Below are 21,032 nucleotides of genomic sequence, written 5' to 3' on the forward strand. Positions count from 1 at the left end.
CTTTTTATTTTTATTTATTGATTTTAGAGAAAGGAAGGGAGGGAGGGAGAGAAGGAGAGAGAGAGAGAGAGAGAGAGAGAGAGAGAGAGAGAGATTAATTTGTTGTTCCATTTATTTATGCATTAATTGTATGTGCCCTGACCGGAGTTCAAACACAAAATCTTGGTATATCAGGATGATGCTGTAACCACTGACCTCCCCGCCAGGGTCCCATCTGACTTATTTCACTTAGCATAATACCCTCACGGTATGGTTGCATTAACAACTCCTTTATACTAGAAATTATCAAACACACACAAAAGCAGAGAGAAGAGTACCATGAATATCCATGTACCTATCACCCCAGCTTCAATGACCACCAGTTTCCTGTTTTTGTTGTTTCATTCTCCAAATCTGTTCTTTGCTGAAATATTAAATAAAAATTTCAGATATATCATTTCACTCATAAATAAGTATATATCTTAACAGATAAGGATTTAAAATTAAATCCCTAATATTGATATCCTACCTACTAACATTAACAATAATCTTATAATGGGTGCAGTTTTTAAATTCAAATGAATATGAAGTCCAAGTAAAGGAATTTATCAGGTTCCAACTTAGCAAGTGGGGAAGAGTTTGGAATTTTTTAACCCTCAAGTTTAATGGGTGTGTTATTTTGGTTGTTTTTCTTAATTTTAACCGGAAACATTTAAAAATCATCCCATCATTGTCCCCTCTTTTAAAATAGAATGACAAGTAAGCATTGTAGTGCTCTTAATGCATAGTTTTGATTATTCTCCGGTGCTCACAATATACTTACACCTCCTCCAGGCTCTGGGGGTGGGAATGAATTTGTGTGCAGTGAAACTCAGTATTTTCTTATGTGATGAAATCTCCCATTTCTTTTAAAAGAGAAAGCTGATGGTATGTCTTTTGCATTATATTTCAAGAATAAAATTCAGAATCCTTAGTGCTAACGGTGAGATTGGTATTCTAATACCCTAGTTCTAAGTCTCACTTTGAATTATTTGAATAAGGGAAGTCATTTCTCAGGGCTTCTAACAGAATGCTTTTTTTTCTGTGATCCTCTTTCAGGAATTTTCTCTGTGAAGCTTTTCAAACTTAATAGAAGCTGGTTCTCTGAGCCAAATCAGAACTTGCTTCAGCCCTGGCAAGACTTACATGTTTTAAAAAAAGAGATTAGGGAAGACAGCTATTGTCGTGTGCTTTTACTAAGTTATACTGAACCAGAACCAGTTGTCTCAGCCAACTGGTGAATTTATGACAGGCGGAGGAAGACAGGGAGTTTTAGTATTTATATAACATATATAGCTCTGTTCTGTTCTTTGCGTAAGGTGTGAAAAACTGATTAATTGCTAAACTGTAGCCATCTGAAGTTATGAAATAACCAGACCATGCTATGGAGGTACATTTACTACTTGCCATTAGTCTCCTAGGTGCTGTAGGAAGCAAAAAGGTGAATCCTATTTTCAGCCAGAAGGCTTTGTTAATATTTAACCTAAAAACAAACATGTATTGTTTCTATTACATCCTGGTTGAGCTTACAATCAAGGGGCAGATATGCACCTGAAGGACTGCACATGCTGGCCTCTTGTTGAAGGTATGGTCTGCCTCCCACGTTGAGTCCAGGTGTAGATTTTTGAGACTTGCTGTCTTACTATTACAATAAGAATTAAGTCATAAAACAGCATTCCTTAGACTGATCATGCTTTTTTCTTTGGTATGTGGTTGTTTATTTGCCTGTCCAGTGCGGTCCTGAGCTCTACATGTTCAAACTGCTGTTCATTGCACGCTAGTGATAGATAAGCAGGTATATGGTAAATAGGGTAGAATCGGTAAATTAGAAAGGACCCAGAGAAATCATCTCGTATTTCTCCTTTCTCCATGTAGGATTATATCAAAACAACTCCAGAGAGTCAGTCCTTTTCTTTCAAATTTCAGAGGAGTATTTATTCCTTTATTTAAAAGAAAAAAATTAAGAACACTTCTAAGCCAGGTACTTAGGTTTGAAACATCTATCAGTCTTTCTTTGAGCTTCATAACCTTGATACTTTTGAAGATTGCAAGATATTTATTCATTAGAGTGTCTCTCAATTTGAACTTGTCGATGGTTCCTCATAATTTAGGGTAGTTTAGGGTGGACACTGACCAGACATCACAGAGCTCACGCTGTGTGTTTCTCACTGCGTCCCTCCTGTCAGATGGAGCTGGATTTCGAATTGTCCCATCACTGGAGACACTCACTTTGATCATTTGACTAAGGGTGGTTTTTGCCAGTTTCTCCATATAAATTGCTTTATCCCCTTCTTAACTAATGAGAAGTTTGTGGTAAGGTGCTTTGAAATTCTGTAAATATCCCATTCAGAATCAGACTTTAAATTTATTTATGGAAAGAGAGAGAGAGAGAGAGAGAGAGAGAGAGAGAGAGAGAGAGAGAGACTGAGGATTTTCTGTTTTGTTTAAATATTTATTTTAATGCTCAAAGTATTCCCTTTTTGATACTGGTAGTTTCTACAAGATGGAGTCTGTGTCCTTTTTCTTTCTTTCTTTTCTTTTTCTCAAAGAAGGCCTTTATTATTGTTTTTCACAAGATGTTTGTATATGCCTTTGTTCTGAGTTCATATGAATAATAGTTTTGAGAGTATTTAGGAGTAATAACTTTGACTTTTTCTGGACTAGATGCAACAGATATATAAATATGTACCCACTCAAATTTACAAATCCTAGGAGATGAAGTAAATAACTTAATAGGGACTTTGGCTTACTTTTGTCTGGTCCCCACATATTTGCATTCATAGATAATCTCTTGAAAATGAAAATGTATCTCAGGAAATTGTTAGCCAGCAAAAATTTGTTTGTGAACAAAGAAAGGAAAGATATTTACGTAGAATTAGAAAGTGACAGAATTTATCAATTACTTTGGCCCCATATTTATAGATGTACAGTGAGTCCTAAGAAGTCACTTCCATTGTTTCATCTATAATCTGCATTTTATAGCTTAGACTAGAGGCCCAATGCACAAAATTTGTGCACGGGGGGGGGGGGGGGGAGTGTCCCTCAGCCCGGCCTGCACCCTCTCCAATCTTGGACCCCTCAGGGGATGCTCGACTGCCGGTTTAGGCCCGTTCCCTACAGATTCAGGCCTAAACTGGCAGTCAGACATCCCTCTCACAATCTGGGACTGCTGGCTAACTGCTCGCCTGCCTGCCTGATTGCCCCCTAAGAGCTCCCTGGTGGCCTGATTGACGCCTAACTGCTCCCCTGCTGGCCCGATCGCCCCCAACTGCCCTCCCATGCCAGCCTGATTGCCCACACCTCCCTCCCCTGCCAACCATCTTGTGGTGGCTGTCTTGTGACGACGTGATGCCCTCGCGCAACACCCACCTAGGCTTTTATTAGTATAGATTATATGTTACATCACAAGTGACATTTATAAAATCTCAGTACAGTGCTCATGTACAGCAAGGCCTATAGTAGTGAAGGATGGGATAAGAGAGCTACCCTGTATTTTTTTATATAAGAATGATTTAAAAATAGCAATACTTCATTAAAAAAAATAGGTATCTGGCAGGTAGGAACTCTGTCTTACTCATACATGTTGGCATTACCAGTACCTGGTGCTAAGCGATAAGAAGGTGCTCAATATGTCCTGACACAGAAACATGAACAGAATTAGACTTGAGTCAACAGTGAAAACCGAGTATCTGAACTTGGGAATTCCTCTGTAGTTTATTCTCATATTCTTGTCTTGGAAATATCACCTTGGAGATGGTGTTAAGAATAAGAAGCAGCAAAGGTCTGTTCTAATATCCCTCCTTGTCTTACTGGCTAGTGCTCTTGACACCATTCTGTTGAGTTGTCTTCAATAATGTTCAGGTTTTGTATTTGCCTGAGGCATGTGTGAACAGAAGCCGAGTTATAGTGAACAATTTGGAATGATGACCTCTCCAAAAAGAGTGATAAAGAACCTCAGAAATAAAACTGAGTGATGGACATGTAAAACAAAAATAATTATTTTTCCACGTTTTCAACCTTTACATGTTTTAAAAAGATGGAATTCGTTTCAGGTTATTGATGAGGCTATTTCCCCTTGAACTAAAAGCTTATATAACACATTTTCCCTGTATAAATCGTTTTACATATGTATTCTAAAGCCCTTGGATGTAGAGGGGGAAATGGGTAGTCTTTAGCAAGTTCTGGCCTGTCCTTTTTTAGTTATGTTTTGCTAAAGAAGTACAGGTATAAGCTCTCTTTTTGAACTTGGGAAGCAAGGAGGTTTGGATAGCAATTCTGTAGGTTTATAGAATTTTATACAAATGCTTAAGTCTAGATCCCTCAACAAGTTCATTCGGCTTGGTGTTCCAAGTCTAGGTGTAGCTGACAATCTTTACATCGTTTCTTGTAATAAAATGTAATTAGTTTTTATATTAGATCCCTGCTCTCCCCTCCCACCCCAGTTTAATCAGTTACTCTATTCCTTTTTCACGTCCATTTGGAGGAAGTCTGTACATCAGAGTGACTTGGTGAGCACCCTCTTCACTTCACTGTATTTCCTGTTACAGTCATTTGTTTTAAAATGATACATGATCATTGGAATTATGAAAGACAACAACAGCCCAATCCTCCAAAGACCCCTTTGTGTATTCTTCCTCATACTAGTTATATAGTCAGTTTTTCGCTTGTAATGTATTACTGAGGTGAATTTATTAGGGAAAACATCATTTAAAAATGTTAACGGTTGCTATAAACCATTACTTGCAGCTCTCAGCTGACATTGGCACAGCTGCAATCTATGAGTGAGTTTCTCTTTCAGCTCCTGGAAGTCTTTCAGTGCCTGTTCCCATGGAAATGAGAGGGCCCGGTGGGTAGAAGTGAGGGTTGAAATATACATTTCCCATACCTTCTTTTTCTTGCCTGCTCACAGTTTCCATGGGAATGGGAACATAAATGCCACTCCACACCAAGCTTTGGGGAGCAGTCATTCACCTGTAAGCAATGGTACACGGGCTTAACCAGGCACAGAGAAAAGTTCATCTTCTGGCCTTTCCTTTACCTATGTAGCCAACCCTAATATCAAATACATTCTCCATTGATCTGCTCTGCATATACAAGTGATTCAGTCAATTCTAGAAAGACAGTTTGATATTACTTTTTTTCCCAAAATGAGAATTCTCTTCGACTTAGTGATTGTCAGATATATATATCTATATATATTTTAAAATGATACATGATCATTTTAAAATATATATAGATATATATAGATCTAGATCTAGATATATATAGATATATATAGATATAGATATAGATATATAGATATAGATATATATAGATATATAGATATAGATATAGATATAGATATAGAAGAATATATATATTCTTCATGTGTTAAGCATTTAGTATGCTGAATATTTTCTCTTCGTCTTATGTTTCCCCCCACCAAGATTAAAGAACTGAATTTCAATTTAGGGAGCAGCATCAGTTGCATAGCATAAAAAAATCTTCTCAATTTATCTCATTCTTATGCACTGTTTTAGAAATTGCCCCACAGAGCAGAGGTAATTATTGGCTCTGTCAAACATATCAAGGAAAACTGCCATTTTTAATTGCTTATCACAATCTTCTCATTCAGGTAACAAAAATATCCTATGCTAAGTGGATTTTGGTGTCTTTCCACTTATCAGCTCTATGTCATCACATATCTCGTTTAATACCCATACTTGAGGAAAATATATGTGAAAGGCCCTTGTCTGCCTTTTTTTAAAATTTCAGTGTTTTAACTAATTAACAAAATCCACTTGAACCCTGAGATATTAAGAATATACCTAACTGAAACAACCTGCTTTAGGCATCTCTGAAGTATTCAGCTTTGTGTTAGGACAAAGCTGGAGATACCAAGTTTGGTTTTGTTTGTTTTAAGGCATCGTATTTAGGTTAGGAAAATTCACACCCCAGGCAAAGCTTTTAACCGCCATACATGATTATTAAATGCTGTATAACTAATTCTAAAGAAGTTTAAGGAGGGGAGGGATCGCTTGACCTAAATCACCAGGAAAGACTTCCTTTAACAACATCTCTTTTATCGGTTTTTTTTTTTAAATATATTTTATTGATTTTTTACAGAGAGGAAGGGAGAGAGATAGAAAGTTAGAAACATCGATGAGAGAGAGACATCGATCAGCTGCCTCCTGGTACCGCAACCCAGGTACATGCCCTTCACCGGAATCGAACCTGGGACCTTTCAGTCCGCAGGCCGACGCTCTATCCACTGAGCCAAACCGGTTTCGGCGTCTTTTATCGGTTTTAATGGTTCTTTCTTTCCATTTCTATTGTTATCTTCTTCACAAAGGCTTTTTTTCCTGAACTATTTTCATAACTTTCTAAATAGTTTTATTTGCCACCTTTTCCCTTTTCTTTGTCCTCCCATTTAGTTTAACATATACTAGTATGTCATTTCCAGAGGAACATTCCCCCCCCCCCATAAGTATATTTTTATTGATTTCAGAGAGGAAGGAAGAGATAGAAACATCAATGATGAGAGAGAATCATTGATCGGCTGCCCCTGCATGCTCCCTACTGAGGATTGAGCCTGAGGGAATCAACCTTGACCTCCTGGTTCATAAGCTGATACTCAACCACTGAGCAACACCCGCCAGGCCAGATGAACATTCTTACCAGCACACTTTTGATCTTTCTTGTGCCCAATTTTAAGACGTCAGTGACTTCTTATCAATACTGGGACAAGACCTTTACAAAAAATAGTTCTAATGTCAAGTATTCTGCCTTATAAACCCTGTAAGCTATTGAAACAGTAAAGATTTTTTAAGTGTTTTAGGTTCTTTTCTATTCCAAATTGCTTCTTATATTCAGAATGGGTGCAAACATCTGTTAAGACCATGTGCCTGATTGTAGTTTCAGCAAATACGGTCACTGAACTAGCAACTACCAAAATAGGTTCACACTTTCAATTGGCAGAGATCTAGATCTTCCACGATCTGGCTCCAGTATTTTCTTCCCGGCCTGCTCTGCAGTGCCTCACACCAGGGCACCAGCTCCTCATCCAGACAAATATACCTGCTTAGATAGTTGGGAGGCCCTTGATTTTTAGCTTCACGCCTTTGCTCACAGCAGTTTCCTCTGCTTCCTTTATGGAATAAGGAAAGAAAATAAGCAATAATGAGCTGTTCCACCATGTCTTGCCCTTCTCTGTACCTCTTACAGGCCTACCCTATTGTTACACTCTCCATAATTTACATTAAGATAGTCCAACCTACACTGTGTGATATAATGTGTTTTTGTTTTAGTCTACACCTTGGACTTGGTTAATATTTGCAGTACCCTGATATGGAAATACTCAGTCTAGGGGTAGTTGGTTTGTCATTGGAAAGACCCTAATCAGGAGATAACTACTTTAAATTTAACCTAATTATATTTAAGTCTATACCAGAGGGTTTTCTAATTAGCATAAAGGATATCATAATTTTAAATTGGATTGGCTAGAAATACTACCAGGCCCCTCTATTTCTGCATAGATTGCGAGTAAGATTCTGATAAGCCAGGCAGACTGACACCTGCGGAATGGCCCCTGAGAGCACCGGGGCCAAGGGAAGCTCCCCACCTCCTAGAAAGGTGGTGGGAGGAAACCTAAGGCCTTGCCTGCCTGCAATCCTTGGAGGTTACTGATATCTACTTAAAAAAATCCTGACACTTGTGAATGGTCAATAGCAAAAGCTCCTTCTAGGACAAGACAATGCTTATGTGCAAGTTCCTCCTTAAAGTCTGTCCTAAATTTCCTGGTGGATTTGTGAAAACATTTTCTCTCAACCAATGATAGCATGAGGCTTATATGTCTGTGATGGCATTAATCAAATTTTATAGTTTTTTTAAGTTTATTGATGAAAGGATTTGTCATAGGTGTCTGTCCAGCATAGCATCTGGCACAGTGCCTTACACACTGTTGATATTTGTTGATATAATGAGCACATACATGTGCTTCCCAATCCTGTACGGAACGGATCCTGCATTTGGTCATGGGGACACTGAGAGCCATGTGTGGCTTCCCAGAATTCCATTGATTCAGTGTTCACACTCTTAGGGAGCCAGTAGTAATCACGCATAACTACATCGGCTCTAGTTGGTCATCGGTACAAAGACGCATTGGTGCTGCTGTCAATACCAGAGGAAAGTAGCATTGTATATGTCATCTTCTTTTAGAAATTCATATCTAAGTGTATTTCCCATTGCTGTTTGTGCCAGCTCTGGCTCTTAATGATAAAAACAGAAAAATCTTTAGGGAAAATTACTTTTCTTGTATATCTCTCAGCCAAATCAAGGCAGTATATATAGCTTAGTGAGTAGATAAAAAGGTTAAAATGACAACACACGGCCAGGGAGAAGAACTAAAAAAGGCATAAGTATAGTACATATTTTTAAAAACAAAGCAAAATAAAACAATATTAGTAAATGGTAGTAAGTAGTTCAGAGCAAGGACTTTAGACCTGGTCTCGTAGATGGAATTTGCTAGCTGTGTGGCTGTGGACAACTTAATGTAAGGGATCTGTTTCCTCCTCTGTAAAGTGAGGATGATAATAGCCCTACCTCCTCGAGGTGAGGCTAATGCATATTAGTGCGTGTAGAGTACATAGCATTCCACTCCTGGCACACAGGAGTGCTGATGTGTTTGCCATTTCCACAGTGGTATGCACATCAGTGCTCTGTAGGCAGAAGAATGCTAATTTCAGTCCTGTCTGTGTTTATATTCTCCCCCTCAAGCGGGTAATTTTCATGCCTCAGTCTCCCACAGTTGGTGCTTATACTCTTCTGTGGAACTTATCACATTCTACTCCAAATTATACAACAATTTGTAAGCCTCTTGAAAGCAAATACTATCTTCTTTGTCCTCCTTAGCGTTGAGTACTTATGTAAGAGCCTGGCTCTTTGGTAACTGTTGGGGGAACTGGGGAGGGCACACCGTAGGTTGGTCTGTGAGGCTGGTCCTTGGCCCTGCACCCTGGCCTGGGCCTCATGTACCTTACAGACCTCTGCAGCCTCCGCAGTCACTTCTCTCCTCGCTGTGCTCCAGTTGGCCTTGAGCTCCACTGCATCCTCCCTTCCCAGAGCCTGCTTCATGGGCACTGGACCTGTGCAGTCACACAGGTCCCCACACTTAGTTTAATGCTCTAGCACAGTGGTTCTCAACCTTCTGGCCCTTTAAATGCAGTTCCTCATGTTGTGACCCAACCATAAAATTATTTTCATTGCTGTTTCATAACTGTAATGTTGCTACTGTTATGAATTGTAATGTAAATATCTGATATGCAGGATGGTCTTAGGCGACCCCTGTGAAAGGGTCGTACGACTGCCAAAGGGGTCGCGACCAACAGGCTGAGAACCGCTGCCTAGCACCATCTGAAATCATCACTTTGAACCAGGGGCCTTGACTTTTTTGTACTGGTCCTGGCAAATCATGTAGCCTGCCTTGCTCTTCCCCTTCACCTGCCATTGCTCCTCTGCTGTGGGCACTCCCTACTTGTCCCTGGCTGACTTATTCTTCAGGTCTCAGCGTGAGTGTCATTCCTTAGAAAAGCAATCAAAATTAGAGCCTGGGTATAATTTTCCCTCCCTCCACCTTTACTTCTCCCTCAGAGGCTCACCTTACTTTGTAAATGAGTCTTTATTTAAATTGTGTGATTATCTCTTTCTCCCCACCAGACTGTAAACTCCTTGAGGGGACAGACTGCATTCGTTCCTGGATGGCCATGCCAGCTTCATGGAAGATGATAAAAACATATTTGTTCCGTGGGCGTTTTGACTTTTAAAATGCAAAGTAGGGATAATTATCTTCCCATGTGAAAAAAGTTGGTGTATAAAAATGGAGTGCAGTCACCATGCGGGTTAATGCTGCTGCTGACTTCTAACCGCCTTTAAACTTGCAGCGGTTCTCAACCTGTGGGTCGCGAACAATGAAAATACATCCTGCATATCAGATATTTACATTACGATTCATAACAGTAGTAAAATTACAGTTATGAAGTAGCAATGAAAATAATTTTATGGTTGGGAGTCACCACAACATGAGGAACTCTATTAAAGGGTTGTGGCATTAGGGAGGTTGAGAACCACTGCTTAAAGGTAGATAGAAGAACAGAACACAGTAAAGGGCTCCCCTCCTCTTTCTTTCCCACCATTTATCCTTCTCAGATTTCTGTACTAGTAAAGTTGAATCTAAAGACTCAGATTGTTTTATAGAGCTACTGTTCAGCATATTAGTCTTGAATGAAATTTCCTATAGCATAAATGTCTGTAGCCTTCTGCCTACCATGAACATGAGATATATATTTACTTTTGATCTAATTGCCAGCAGCAACGAGCATAAGGCAACGAGCATAAAGTATTACTTCAGGATGTGAGGGCGATCTGGCTGCGACATCTGTCACCCCATTGATCGCCAGGGTTGATTTCGGCTGATCTGGCTGGCTAGGCGGGTGTCCCCCTCCTCCCTCACCGATCCATGTGCGTCCCTCCCGAAGCTGCGTGCTCGAAGAGGACAACCTTCGGTGTTACTTCAAGTTTCTTAGCATCCCGTGTGGAAAGGCCAGCACCACTATAATGAACGGAGCACTTGATGGTGATAAAGAACAGAGTCCTACTTGGCTCCCCTGTCCTCTTTCTGTCCTGTCTCATTGTCTAGTTTTAAATAAGCTTGATTAGCTCGCTCTGAATGTATAGCTGTATCAGCTTTCCATGGCCCAGTTTTGGGACTACATCTGGTTAATCTACTCCCTGGAATCAAACCAATGCTATTCAACATGTAACCAGATTTAGTGTATTATTTACTATCTTACAATCTTATTTTTTAGTACTTAGTAGTCATTCTTCTTTTCAACACTATAATAAAATGTAAGTGGTACATTTCTAACCAAAGACTCATTGAGAAGTGGAATTTTACTTGAGATATTACAGTGGATTTTGAGCACCTCCCCCCCAAATAAAAGCAGTAATAGCATACCAACTTAAGATACGATTGTTTTCTGAATTTTTCCCAAAGGGAAAAAATTTCCGTAAGTCTACCTAAAATTAAAGATAACCAATGAGAAGAATTTTTCTTGCTTATAAGAAGAGACAAAATGTCTTTCTCTGTCTTGTGCAAAGAATCTGAGAAAAACAGATTTAAAAACCAATAGGAGGAATACTTGTGATCCAGCCACAACTGTTGCATGTGGGGGAAGAGAGAACCCAGATTATCTGTACACACAGAACATGAAGCAGTGGGGACAGAGAGAAACCCTAAAGAAGCGTAGGAAACAATAGAGAAGAAAGGGCATTCTCAGTGAAGTCATTGGCCTCAAAAACAGTTCCATCTGAGCAGGACTGAGTCCATAATGTAAGGTGATTTGTTTTAAGCTGTAAATCTCCTGGGTGCTTTAGGCCTCAATACTTGTTTTCACAAGGCTGGAAGAGAAGGAAAATATATCATTTCAATCTTCCCCCTCTTAATACTGTATGGAATTTTAAGCAGGCTTCTCCCAGAGTTAAATTCCTGGTGCAGCCACCCCACGGTCTGTGTGACCTACTCCTTTTTTGTAGCTTGCCCAGAAAGTTCAGGGGGAGGGTGTTATATTTTTCTGAACTCCTACTTTATGCTGGGTAATATGACTTATCTTACGTGCATTATCTCCCAGTCAGGTGTTAAAATAACATCTCCATCATCTTGCTGTTGATTAGTTCTTTGGTTGCAGCCAGCTACTGATGAGGCTTAGCAAGGGCCCTGGGGTTGAATCTGTGTGCTGGCTGGGTGACAGGCAGGGAGCATTGCAGTTAAGAAAGGCCTGTTGGGCTAGTCATTCCTGTGGTCCCTGTGCATGTTACTTGGCCTTTCTCAAAGTGCTCATGTTATGCAATGGGTTTGGTAAACCAAGCTCAACTTTGTGAGGCTAAGGCAACATAAAGTGGATTAAGTGCTTATTTCAGTGCTGTGGCGTGCATCATGTGCTCACTAAAAGGAGATGGTCATTGTAGGTGTCATTTGTGTTACCTCCATTTTTAAAAAAGGAATTGAAGTTTCCAGTAGGAGGTGTAAATGATTTGCTTATAAAATTACATAGCTAATATTTGACAGAGCAGGGTTTCCAGTGCAAGCCTGTTTAACCTCCAAGCCCTACATATAACCATTTCGAAGTTGTAAGTTCTCATTATCAGTTGCACTTACAAACAATTGTGGATTCTTTAAGGACATTTTCTGAATTTAGCCAAATTGGAGGTATTGGACAGGCAGAGCATGGATGGTTAGTGGAACAGGACCCCGATTAGGTAGACATCTAAAAAAACTGGTGTTTCTTATTCAACATACTCCTCAAGTGCACACTTGCATTAAATTTATTTAAATTAAGGAGAGAGATACCTACACTGCTCTTGGGGTAATTGTAATAATTCTTGATGACTTTGTGTTCCTTTAGTTAAGCCTACATACTAAATGCATTTTTAAAATTCCTTTCTCTAATGAGAAAATTTTCAAACTCAGTATGACAGTCACTAAAATAAAATTAATTTATCCTGGAATATAGTTTTAGAAACTGTAACTGTCCATTTTCTCTGTGTCATAAATAACAGAAGTTTCCTATCAGCTCCTGTGTCTCTTCCTCCTCTGCCCTTTCGCCGCTTTTACTTCGTGCCAATCACAGGTGGATGCTCAATATCACCCCACAGCACAAGATAAATAAGCTTGGACAGTCTCCTAGCAACATATTGTTCTGGGAACCTGTTCTGTTTCCCTGAGCAAGCTGAAGCCAAACATGCTGGAATCTCAGCCAGATGGGAAAGGATTAGCTTATTGAGGGTGTATAATGCATTTTTTTAAAAAAAATTTCATTTTGAAATGAACCTCTTAACATACGTAGCAAGGTTGATTTTTAAAAGGACACTCTTTTACATATAAAGATATTACTAGTAATAGTTTAAATATAAAAATATGTAGTTTTAGGAGAAATTCTCTAGGAGCAAGCTTGCCATATGTACTTGCATCATTGGTGAATAGATCCATTTTAGAACCGTATAGAAAATACTTCCTCTCAGGCCTGATGGGCAGCCTGGAACCCCCTGGTACTGATATTCAGTTGCAAAAAATATTGAAATACTTCTGATCTGTGGGTGAATGGCTGCTGGGGTAGGTGCCCTCCTCATAGTGCCATTCATTTCTGTCCTTGCCCCTGCCCCTGGGGATATACATGAAACACCTGTCACTTCTTAAAACTCTCAGACATCTTTCCTCTTTTCCCTCAGTGCTAGTGATTGCCACTTCATCTAGAGAGTTGTTTTTTTTACTTGGTTTTCTAAGTGTATGATTAATACATACAGAGAAAAGAAAACAAGAAGAAATTGAGGCCCTGATCAAGGTAAAGAAAAATAATGTTTCATCACATGATCATGTAGATCAGGGGTCCTCAAACTACGGCCCGCGGGCCACATGCAAATACAAATATTGTATTTGTTCCCGTTTTGGTTTTTTACTTCAAAATAAGATATGTGCAGTGTACATAGGAATTTATTCATAGATTTTTTTAAACTATAATCCGGTCCTCCAACAGTCTGAGGGACAGTGAACTGGCCCCTTGTTTAAAAAGTTTGAGGAGCCCTGATGTAGATTCTCCTTGTTCATCTGATGATCTTGAGGCCACACGGTTGGCAGGTGGTGCTTTCCATTCTATTGCACTCTAGTCAGTCTCAGTGACTGGTTGGAGATGCCTGGAGATGGTGTAATAAGGATTACCATTCCTCATGACAATCTGCAGCAGAGATTTTGTAAATCAGTTATACTCTGGGGCATGTCTGACTTCTTGTTTGATGAAGATTGTCATCATGTTGTTGTTCAATGACTTGCACTGTCTGCCAGGTTTGGTCTGAGTTTGGGAAACTTCCCAGTTATGGTGAGAAGCAGATCATTCCACACTTCAGAGTGTTCCTGGGTGGAAAGAACAAAGCAATTACAATAAGATGGGTGTCTTTGCTTTTTTTTTTTTTAAACTCTTCTGGCCAGATTCCAGAGAATTAAATCATCTTCATCCCAGAAAGCTGCATGTTAATTCTATATCGAGTCTGGGTGCTGTCCATTCTCTCTTGCTCTGTCACACATACATACACATGTTTTGAACTCGACAAGAAACAATCTGTTGAGAGCCTCCCAGGGGCCCCTTTGGTAGACATCCTGACGGATACTGAGAGACATCAACGCATCACCCGCGCCTTTACCACGTTATCAAGAATTTAGCAAAATAACACATTTGTAATCTTTTAAAAAATTAAACTGTTTCTCTTCATTTTAAGTCACTTCCTTTAGGACCTAAACATTAAGATTTTTATTCGTAAAGGAATTATATCATTTTGATTATCCAAGGAAAGCCTAAAAGTAGATTTTCTCTGTTCTATGGAGCAAAAGAGATTGCATTAATTGTGAGGGGATACATTAAAAAACAATTGTAAAAATTTCCATGAACCAGGCATTATTTTAGATAATTTACCTATATCACTTAATTCTCCTGACAACCATTGTGAACTAGAATTTTTTTTTTGCCTGTCATTTTACAGATGAAGAAAGTCAAGTTAAGAGAGGTTAAATACCTCTTTGCCGAGGGGTTAAGAAAAGTAAAATAGGCATATAGACGCTGGCCTGTCCAGTTCCAAATGCTTACTTATTTACTTTTAAAATTCTAAGGTTCTGTGAGATTTTAGTCTTTTCTCAGAAAAGATTAGACCACTTTATGTCTTTTAAAGATGACATAATTCTAGCAAGAAATAGATGAGCTGTTTAGATGATTTTCTATTATCTCATTCAGCACAATGATTCCATATTCCTTTGCACTTTCAGTGACAAGCTTTACAATCTTCTTTTTGTCTGGTAAATTAACTCCATTTTAAAAATGTTTTTGTTGTTATAAATCACTTTCATTTCAGCATGATAGAAGCCAGGAGTGAATTTTACTTAAATGAAAGTAGTTAGAATTAATAACACTGTTAAATACATTAACAAGAAAACAGTATGGCATATCAGCAACATTGTAGAACAGAGATGGACAAACTACAGCCCGTTTTGTAAAAAAAAAAGTTTGTTAAAACAGGGCCAAACTCATTTGTTTATGCATCACTTACAGCAGCTTTTGTGCGGTAACAGCAGCGTGGAGTAGGTATAACCTAGGCCTCAGGACCTACAAAGCCTACAACACGCACCAGTGGACTTTCAGAGAAAGAGTGCAAATCTAGATTGCTTCCCCCTAACTTTGAGTTGGGTGAGCGCCATCAGAATGCCAGAGACTTGATTGGAACACCTCAGAGAATGCTTCCCTAAATCATCTCCTCTTCTCACATGCTGTTCCTCTGATGCCTTCTCCCCGCTGCAGGTACCGACCAAGAAGCTGAAGAAATATGAGAAGGAATATCAGACAATGCGTGAGAGTCAGCTGCAACAGGAGGACCCCATGGACAGATACAAGGTATGGGAGATGCGGCACCTGCCAAAGCAGGGCCTCAGTGACTCTTAGCAGCAGTTGTGGCGAGTTCAAGTCCCTCTGTTCCTTCCTGCTTGATTTAGACACTCTGGCCATGCTAAATGTCCAGGGCTGTTTTCATTTCGGCACACTTCCTGAGTAGCCCACCATAATATTTCTTTTCTTTCAGTTTATATATTTTTAGGTAACGCCACCTGTTGCATTTATACTGGGAATCTGCCTAAGAAGCTGAGAGAAAGAGAGGGAAAAGGAAAGAGAGAAAGTGGCTCTCGACTACTTTCAAAAATGAGAGAAAAAGGAAAATGGCAAAGTACTGTATTAGCTGTGCACGGTCACATCCACAAAGACTTTTAGAAGGTGATCTGTCCCAAGACTGGCAAGAGAATGCTTCAGACTCACCTGTGTCTGTAGCAAATGTGAAAAGTACAAGCTCATTTGGAAGGACAAATAAAAACCACAAAGGTTGTATTGAGCACAGTCATGGTGTTTGTTGCAACATTTATTTCTACAAATAAATTTATGAGTCACAGTAACATTTCACTACAGTATTCAGTTTCAGAATCAAAATGATCTCATTTGAACATCTTAGTTAAATAAGTGATAATATTTTTTTTAAATCAGGCTATTCACAAAAATAGATTTCTTCATTGGTAATTAACAACACTGTTCCCATGATGCAATGACTAATTTCGAACTTATTTTTTCCAACTGAAATAATATTACAGATGCGTTGTTCCCTTTCTCTCCACATCAGCACATCAGGGTAAGAGAATATTGTATTTGTACAGTGAGTAATGTTACAATATCCTGCCAAAAAAAAGCACTGGGTGGCATGAATTAAATCACCCAGGGTGGCATGGCTTCCACTTTTGGAACTAAGGTTGCTTTTATGTAGTCAGAGACCTGGGCACAGGCAGCTACAGTTACATAGTACATCTTGCCTCTGTTGCTAAATTGACTAGCATGCGGGGTTCTGGGAGGGGCCACGGTGGAAAGAGTATATAGATTTTGTTGTCAGACCTGAGTTCAAATCCTGGCTTTCCAAAATTAAAGGGCCAGGATGTGGAATGCAAATTGGGAGTTTTTAATCCTTACACCATTGTTCATTGTGTTGGACTAACTATTAAGCCTCTTCCTTGTTTACAAAACATGTAGTGTACACGTTGCCTGGAGGGACTGTTGTGAAGATGGGGGATGGCGTATTTTAAGCACCCAGCACATGGTTGGTGTGCAATAAATGGTCATTTTAGCCTTATTAGGCCTACTGCTTCCACTTACCCAAGTATTAATAGAATAGCACTACCTTTTATGCATCAATCTCTTGCAGATCTTCCTCATATTTCTTCCAGGCATTGCTAGCCAATAATCGAATATCAGCATGTTTTCCCTCTTGTTCATAGAACTGGCTGCAGAACTGATAGTGGAGTCCCACATACTGCTCTGGTAGAGAACTGTAACACAGGGTGCTCCTGGAGTAAGGTGCAAAGCTAGCCACCAGCCCTCAATAATTAGCTCATGTAGCACGCTGCTTTAGAAAGGCTTGAGGTAGTAATTAAGAAACATTTCTGAGGATCCAACCTGAAGCCCTCCTACTGCTTGCGTCAATCTAGTTTTCTTATTGCTGCCATCGTTACAAATAAAATCTAGGAAGAGTGCTTTAAAATAGAAGGTAGGGAAATGAAAGACTAAAATTGTATATTTAAAATCTGCCTGGGACTGAATTTGTTATTGTTTCTTAAAGTCTTTTTCTGTACAAGCAGATACATATAAATAAATAGTACAATGCATAATCTTATTTTAAAAATGTTTACCACACAGCACTATCAATGTGTATAATTTTTATTGTGGGATCAAAGTAGAGCTAAACCTTTTGTTTTTGTTTTAAAAACAGATATTATTCTTTTGCTTGAGTGCTGTGGCCTCCTGTGAGCACATCCAACCCCTTCTAGAACCGTTTGTTTTGGAATAGCTGGTCAATACATCACCAAACATACAGTAAACTCTCGATTTTTGTGGACCTTGAATTAACAGACTTTGGAATTAACAGAAAAAACTCTGGTCTTTATGTCATGTGTGAAAATAAACAAATGAAACCATTAAATTAAAAATACAACCAAAAAAAAAAATACAGCACCAAACAAATAGCTCAACCCCTTACCAATGTCTAGACCAGTGATGGTGAACCTATGACATGCTTGACAGAGGTGACACACGAACTCATTTTTTTGGTTGATTTTTCTTTGTTAAATGGCATTTAAATATATAAAATAAATATCAAAAAATATGTCTTTGTTTTACTATGGTTGCAAATATAAAAAAATTTCTATATGTGACAGCACCAGAGTTAAGTTAGGGTTTTTCAAACTGCTGACACGCTGAGCTCAAAAGGTTCGCCATCACTGGTCGAGACCTTTGTATTGGCAATAGATATACTTGGTAAAAGGATAGTCCTCAAATTGCATTATACTTTTGAGATGACAATTGACAACATAGTTTTCAGTCAACAGATTTGTTGTCTCACATACTCAATTTCTAGTTTAAGAATCTAATTATAATTATTTAATTATACTAGGATAGTCTTAGAAAATACCTTTTATCATCTTCTAAATTTAAGATCTAGGTCCTGGAAACTTTATAACTCATAGATCTTGGTCTGGGAACCTAGTTATGTAAATTCTTAAGAATATCTTGGGAAGATCTTTGAGGCTTCGAGTCAAAACTTCTACCAGTGAACTGACAACCCCTTCTCCACCATTAGGATCCATACTGCTTACAATGTTGTATTTACCTCTAGCTTGCCACATGGCAAGAGAGTTAGGAAGGTTGTGTCAATTTAAAAAAAGTCAGGCAGTAAGATATTCTAAGAGATGTTTTAGTTTGAAGCTATTTCTCTTGAGCATGGTGGTAGACAGAACTATCGCAGGTAAGCCAGAGGTGGGACCAGAGACTCAACAAAGCAGACATAGCTCTCGGCAGTCCTGTTCTTGCTCTATCAGTCTAAACATATGTTTGGGTTTATTTTATTATTATTTTTATATATTTTTTTTATTGATTTCAGAGAAGAAGGGAGAGAGATAGAAACATCAATGATGAGAGAGAATACTGACTGCCTGCCTCCTGCATGCTCCCCACTGGGGATCAAGCTCACGAACCTGGCATGTGCTCTGACTGGGAATCGAACCGTGACCTCCTGGTTCATAGGTCAACACAACCAACTGAGCCATGCCGGCTGGGATGTTGGGGTTTGTTTTTATATGCAAATATCTGCACTCTCAGGTTATGTCACTATACTCACCGGTATCTAATATCTAACACTGAAATCTCAACCACAACGAAAGAGACAAAACAGTGTTGGTATAAATTTGAATTGTAGAACCCTACGCACAATGAAAATGGTTTGGAATTAGTGGTAATGGTGGCACGACTTTGTGAATACACTGAAACCACTCAAGAGTGTATTTTCAAAGGTGAATTATATCATTTTTTATGAATTTTATGTGAATTATATATCAAAAAAATTCAAGCAAAGTGTTCCAGGAGGATGGGTGCCTGGCCTATCATCTAGCTTTCATAAACCCTGAGTCACACAGAGGTACCTGTGCAGAAGCCATGCTGTGGGAGAAGAGACTTTAGAATGGAGCTAATTAATGACTATAGACTCTGTGTACCTGTATTTATGGGGGAAAGGACAACATAAGTGGGTGGCATATTCATTTTCATTTATATGTGTGTATACACATATACCCACACATATAAATGAAAATGAATATATATACACACACACATACACACACACACACACATATAAACATATATAAATAGGTAATAAACGTGTACATACTGCCTATGCTACCTGGTCTTGGCATCAATTTGTATTTGAAACTCCGTGAGCTCTATACTGACTGCTTATAGCCTTTGGTATACTTCTTCTCTTTATCTTTATGACTAGATTTCAAGACAGAAAAGGAAATTTTATTGGAAGAATTTAGGATATGTATTCTAAGCCCCTTTTGTTGTCCTTAAGTTTGGCTTGACCAAATGTGTGTAGCAGCTTTTATCTACTCTGATATTTACTGATTTCAAATGAAGTGACGTGCGAGGGAGGTTTGTCCGTAGAAGTACATCATGGATATTTTCATTTTCATACACGTCCCCAGAAAACAAACATTCATGGATATGTGTAGCTGTTTTAGTACATTGTAAAAATTAGTTGCCAGGCCACTAATAACAGTTACCAATTTCAGAAAATAAAATATTTTCTCTTTTAAGGAGATCAGTTGTTCCCATCTAGGGAAAGTTAGTTTTTTGATAATGTAATCAGCCAACAGCACTTTTTAGAGAATTGAAGTCTTCACCTGCCTCCAGAAGATGCTATGCTTTTCTTGTTTAATTAAAGAACTACTTGCACAAATGAGGGCTCTGCCGCAAAAAGCATAGCTAATTAATTAAACTCAGTGACTCTCCCACAGCACGAAAAAGACTATTACCTATTTTAGATGGGCATATCCTAGAAAGAACCAGGGATGCTTATACTCTCTTGTGTTTGGGACACAGAGAATATTATAAATGCATAATTTCTAATCGAAGTAGCTTACCCATGCTCAGTATAAGTGAATTTCAAATATGTAACTTTGTTTCTTAAGGTTAGACATAGTAATTTTAAAATCAAAATGTAATTCAAATAGAAAGAAAATAACTCCTAAATTTACAAAGTTTTCTTGCATGTACTAATGTTTATAGAGCAATTGCTCTGCATATAATTTTAAATTAAGCTGTCTAATTGTACCTGGTAAAAACAATGCAAACAAAACATTTGAAGTAAAGCTTAATTGTACTTGTATTATTTGCCATCCTCACATATAATATCACATTTTGTTTTTAACTTGACTAATGAAGAATTTAAATTATGCTAAAATCCTTACCGCACAAAAAAAATTAAAAAGGTTCCCCTCTTCTTACTGTATTGAGACCCCTCATTCAGAGAAGTCAAGATAAGTGAATTCATGTTTGAAAAGTGTTTTTCTACAAATGGAGAGAAAGTTACATTTTATTATGTTTCCACATCACAGAGACTGTGGTTGGCTTCTGGAAATATTATGTTATGAAATAATGTGTTTTCATGAATGGCTATAGTCAAGAGGGTGGTTTTTATGATAACCATGAAACTTAATGATAAGCTTCAGAAGACTGCCACTCAGTCTCTCTGAGCTTGGAAAACCCAGCGAACTTGCCGTTGTAGGATGGTGGAGAAGCCAAGCCCTTGGCTCCTGAGGCTTCACGAACAGGTTAGCTAAGAAAGAGCAGGTGGCTCCTGCTGCTGCTGCTGATGATTGGTCATACTTAACATTGGGGCAGGTATATAGTATGTGTATTAAGAATACCGAAGTATGTTTATTGATGATCTTCAGAATGAATTCTCCAAAACTTTCTTCAGTTTCCAGTAAGTTCTGTTTTCTGTTGAAGTGGTATTACTGAGAAAGTTATGTGTCACACTCATGTATTTCTACATCCTTTGTAACTCATTTGCTTTGTTTT

General features: G+C 38.6%; 1 protein-coding gene across 1 annotated transcript in view; it reads left to right on the forward strand.

Moving 5' to 3' along the window:
- RABGAP1L (RAB GTPase activating protein 1-like) overlaps window positions 1-21,032 on the forward strand; it is a 391,910-nt gene that overhangs the window by 344,259 nt on the left and 26,619 nt on the right. The window contains 1 exon segment of the mRNA XM_015566064.1: window positions 15,390-15,482. Within this exon segment, the coding sequence (XP_015421550.1) occupies window positions 15,390-15,482 (93 nt within the window).

The sequence above is a fragment of the Myotis davidii genome, unplaced genomic scaffold, assembly GCF_000327345.1.
Source record: "Myotis davidii unplaced genomic scaffold, ASM32734v1 scaffold580, whole genome shotgun sequence".
Classification (NCBI taxonomy): Eukaryota; Metazoa; Chordata; class Mammalia; order Chiroptera; family Vespertilionidae; genus Myotis; species Myotis davidii.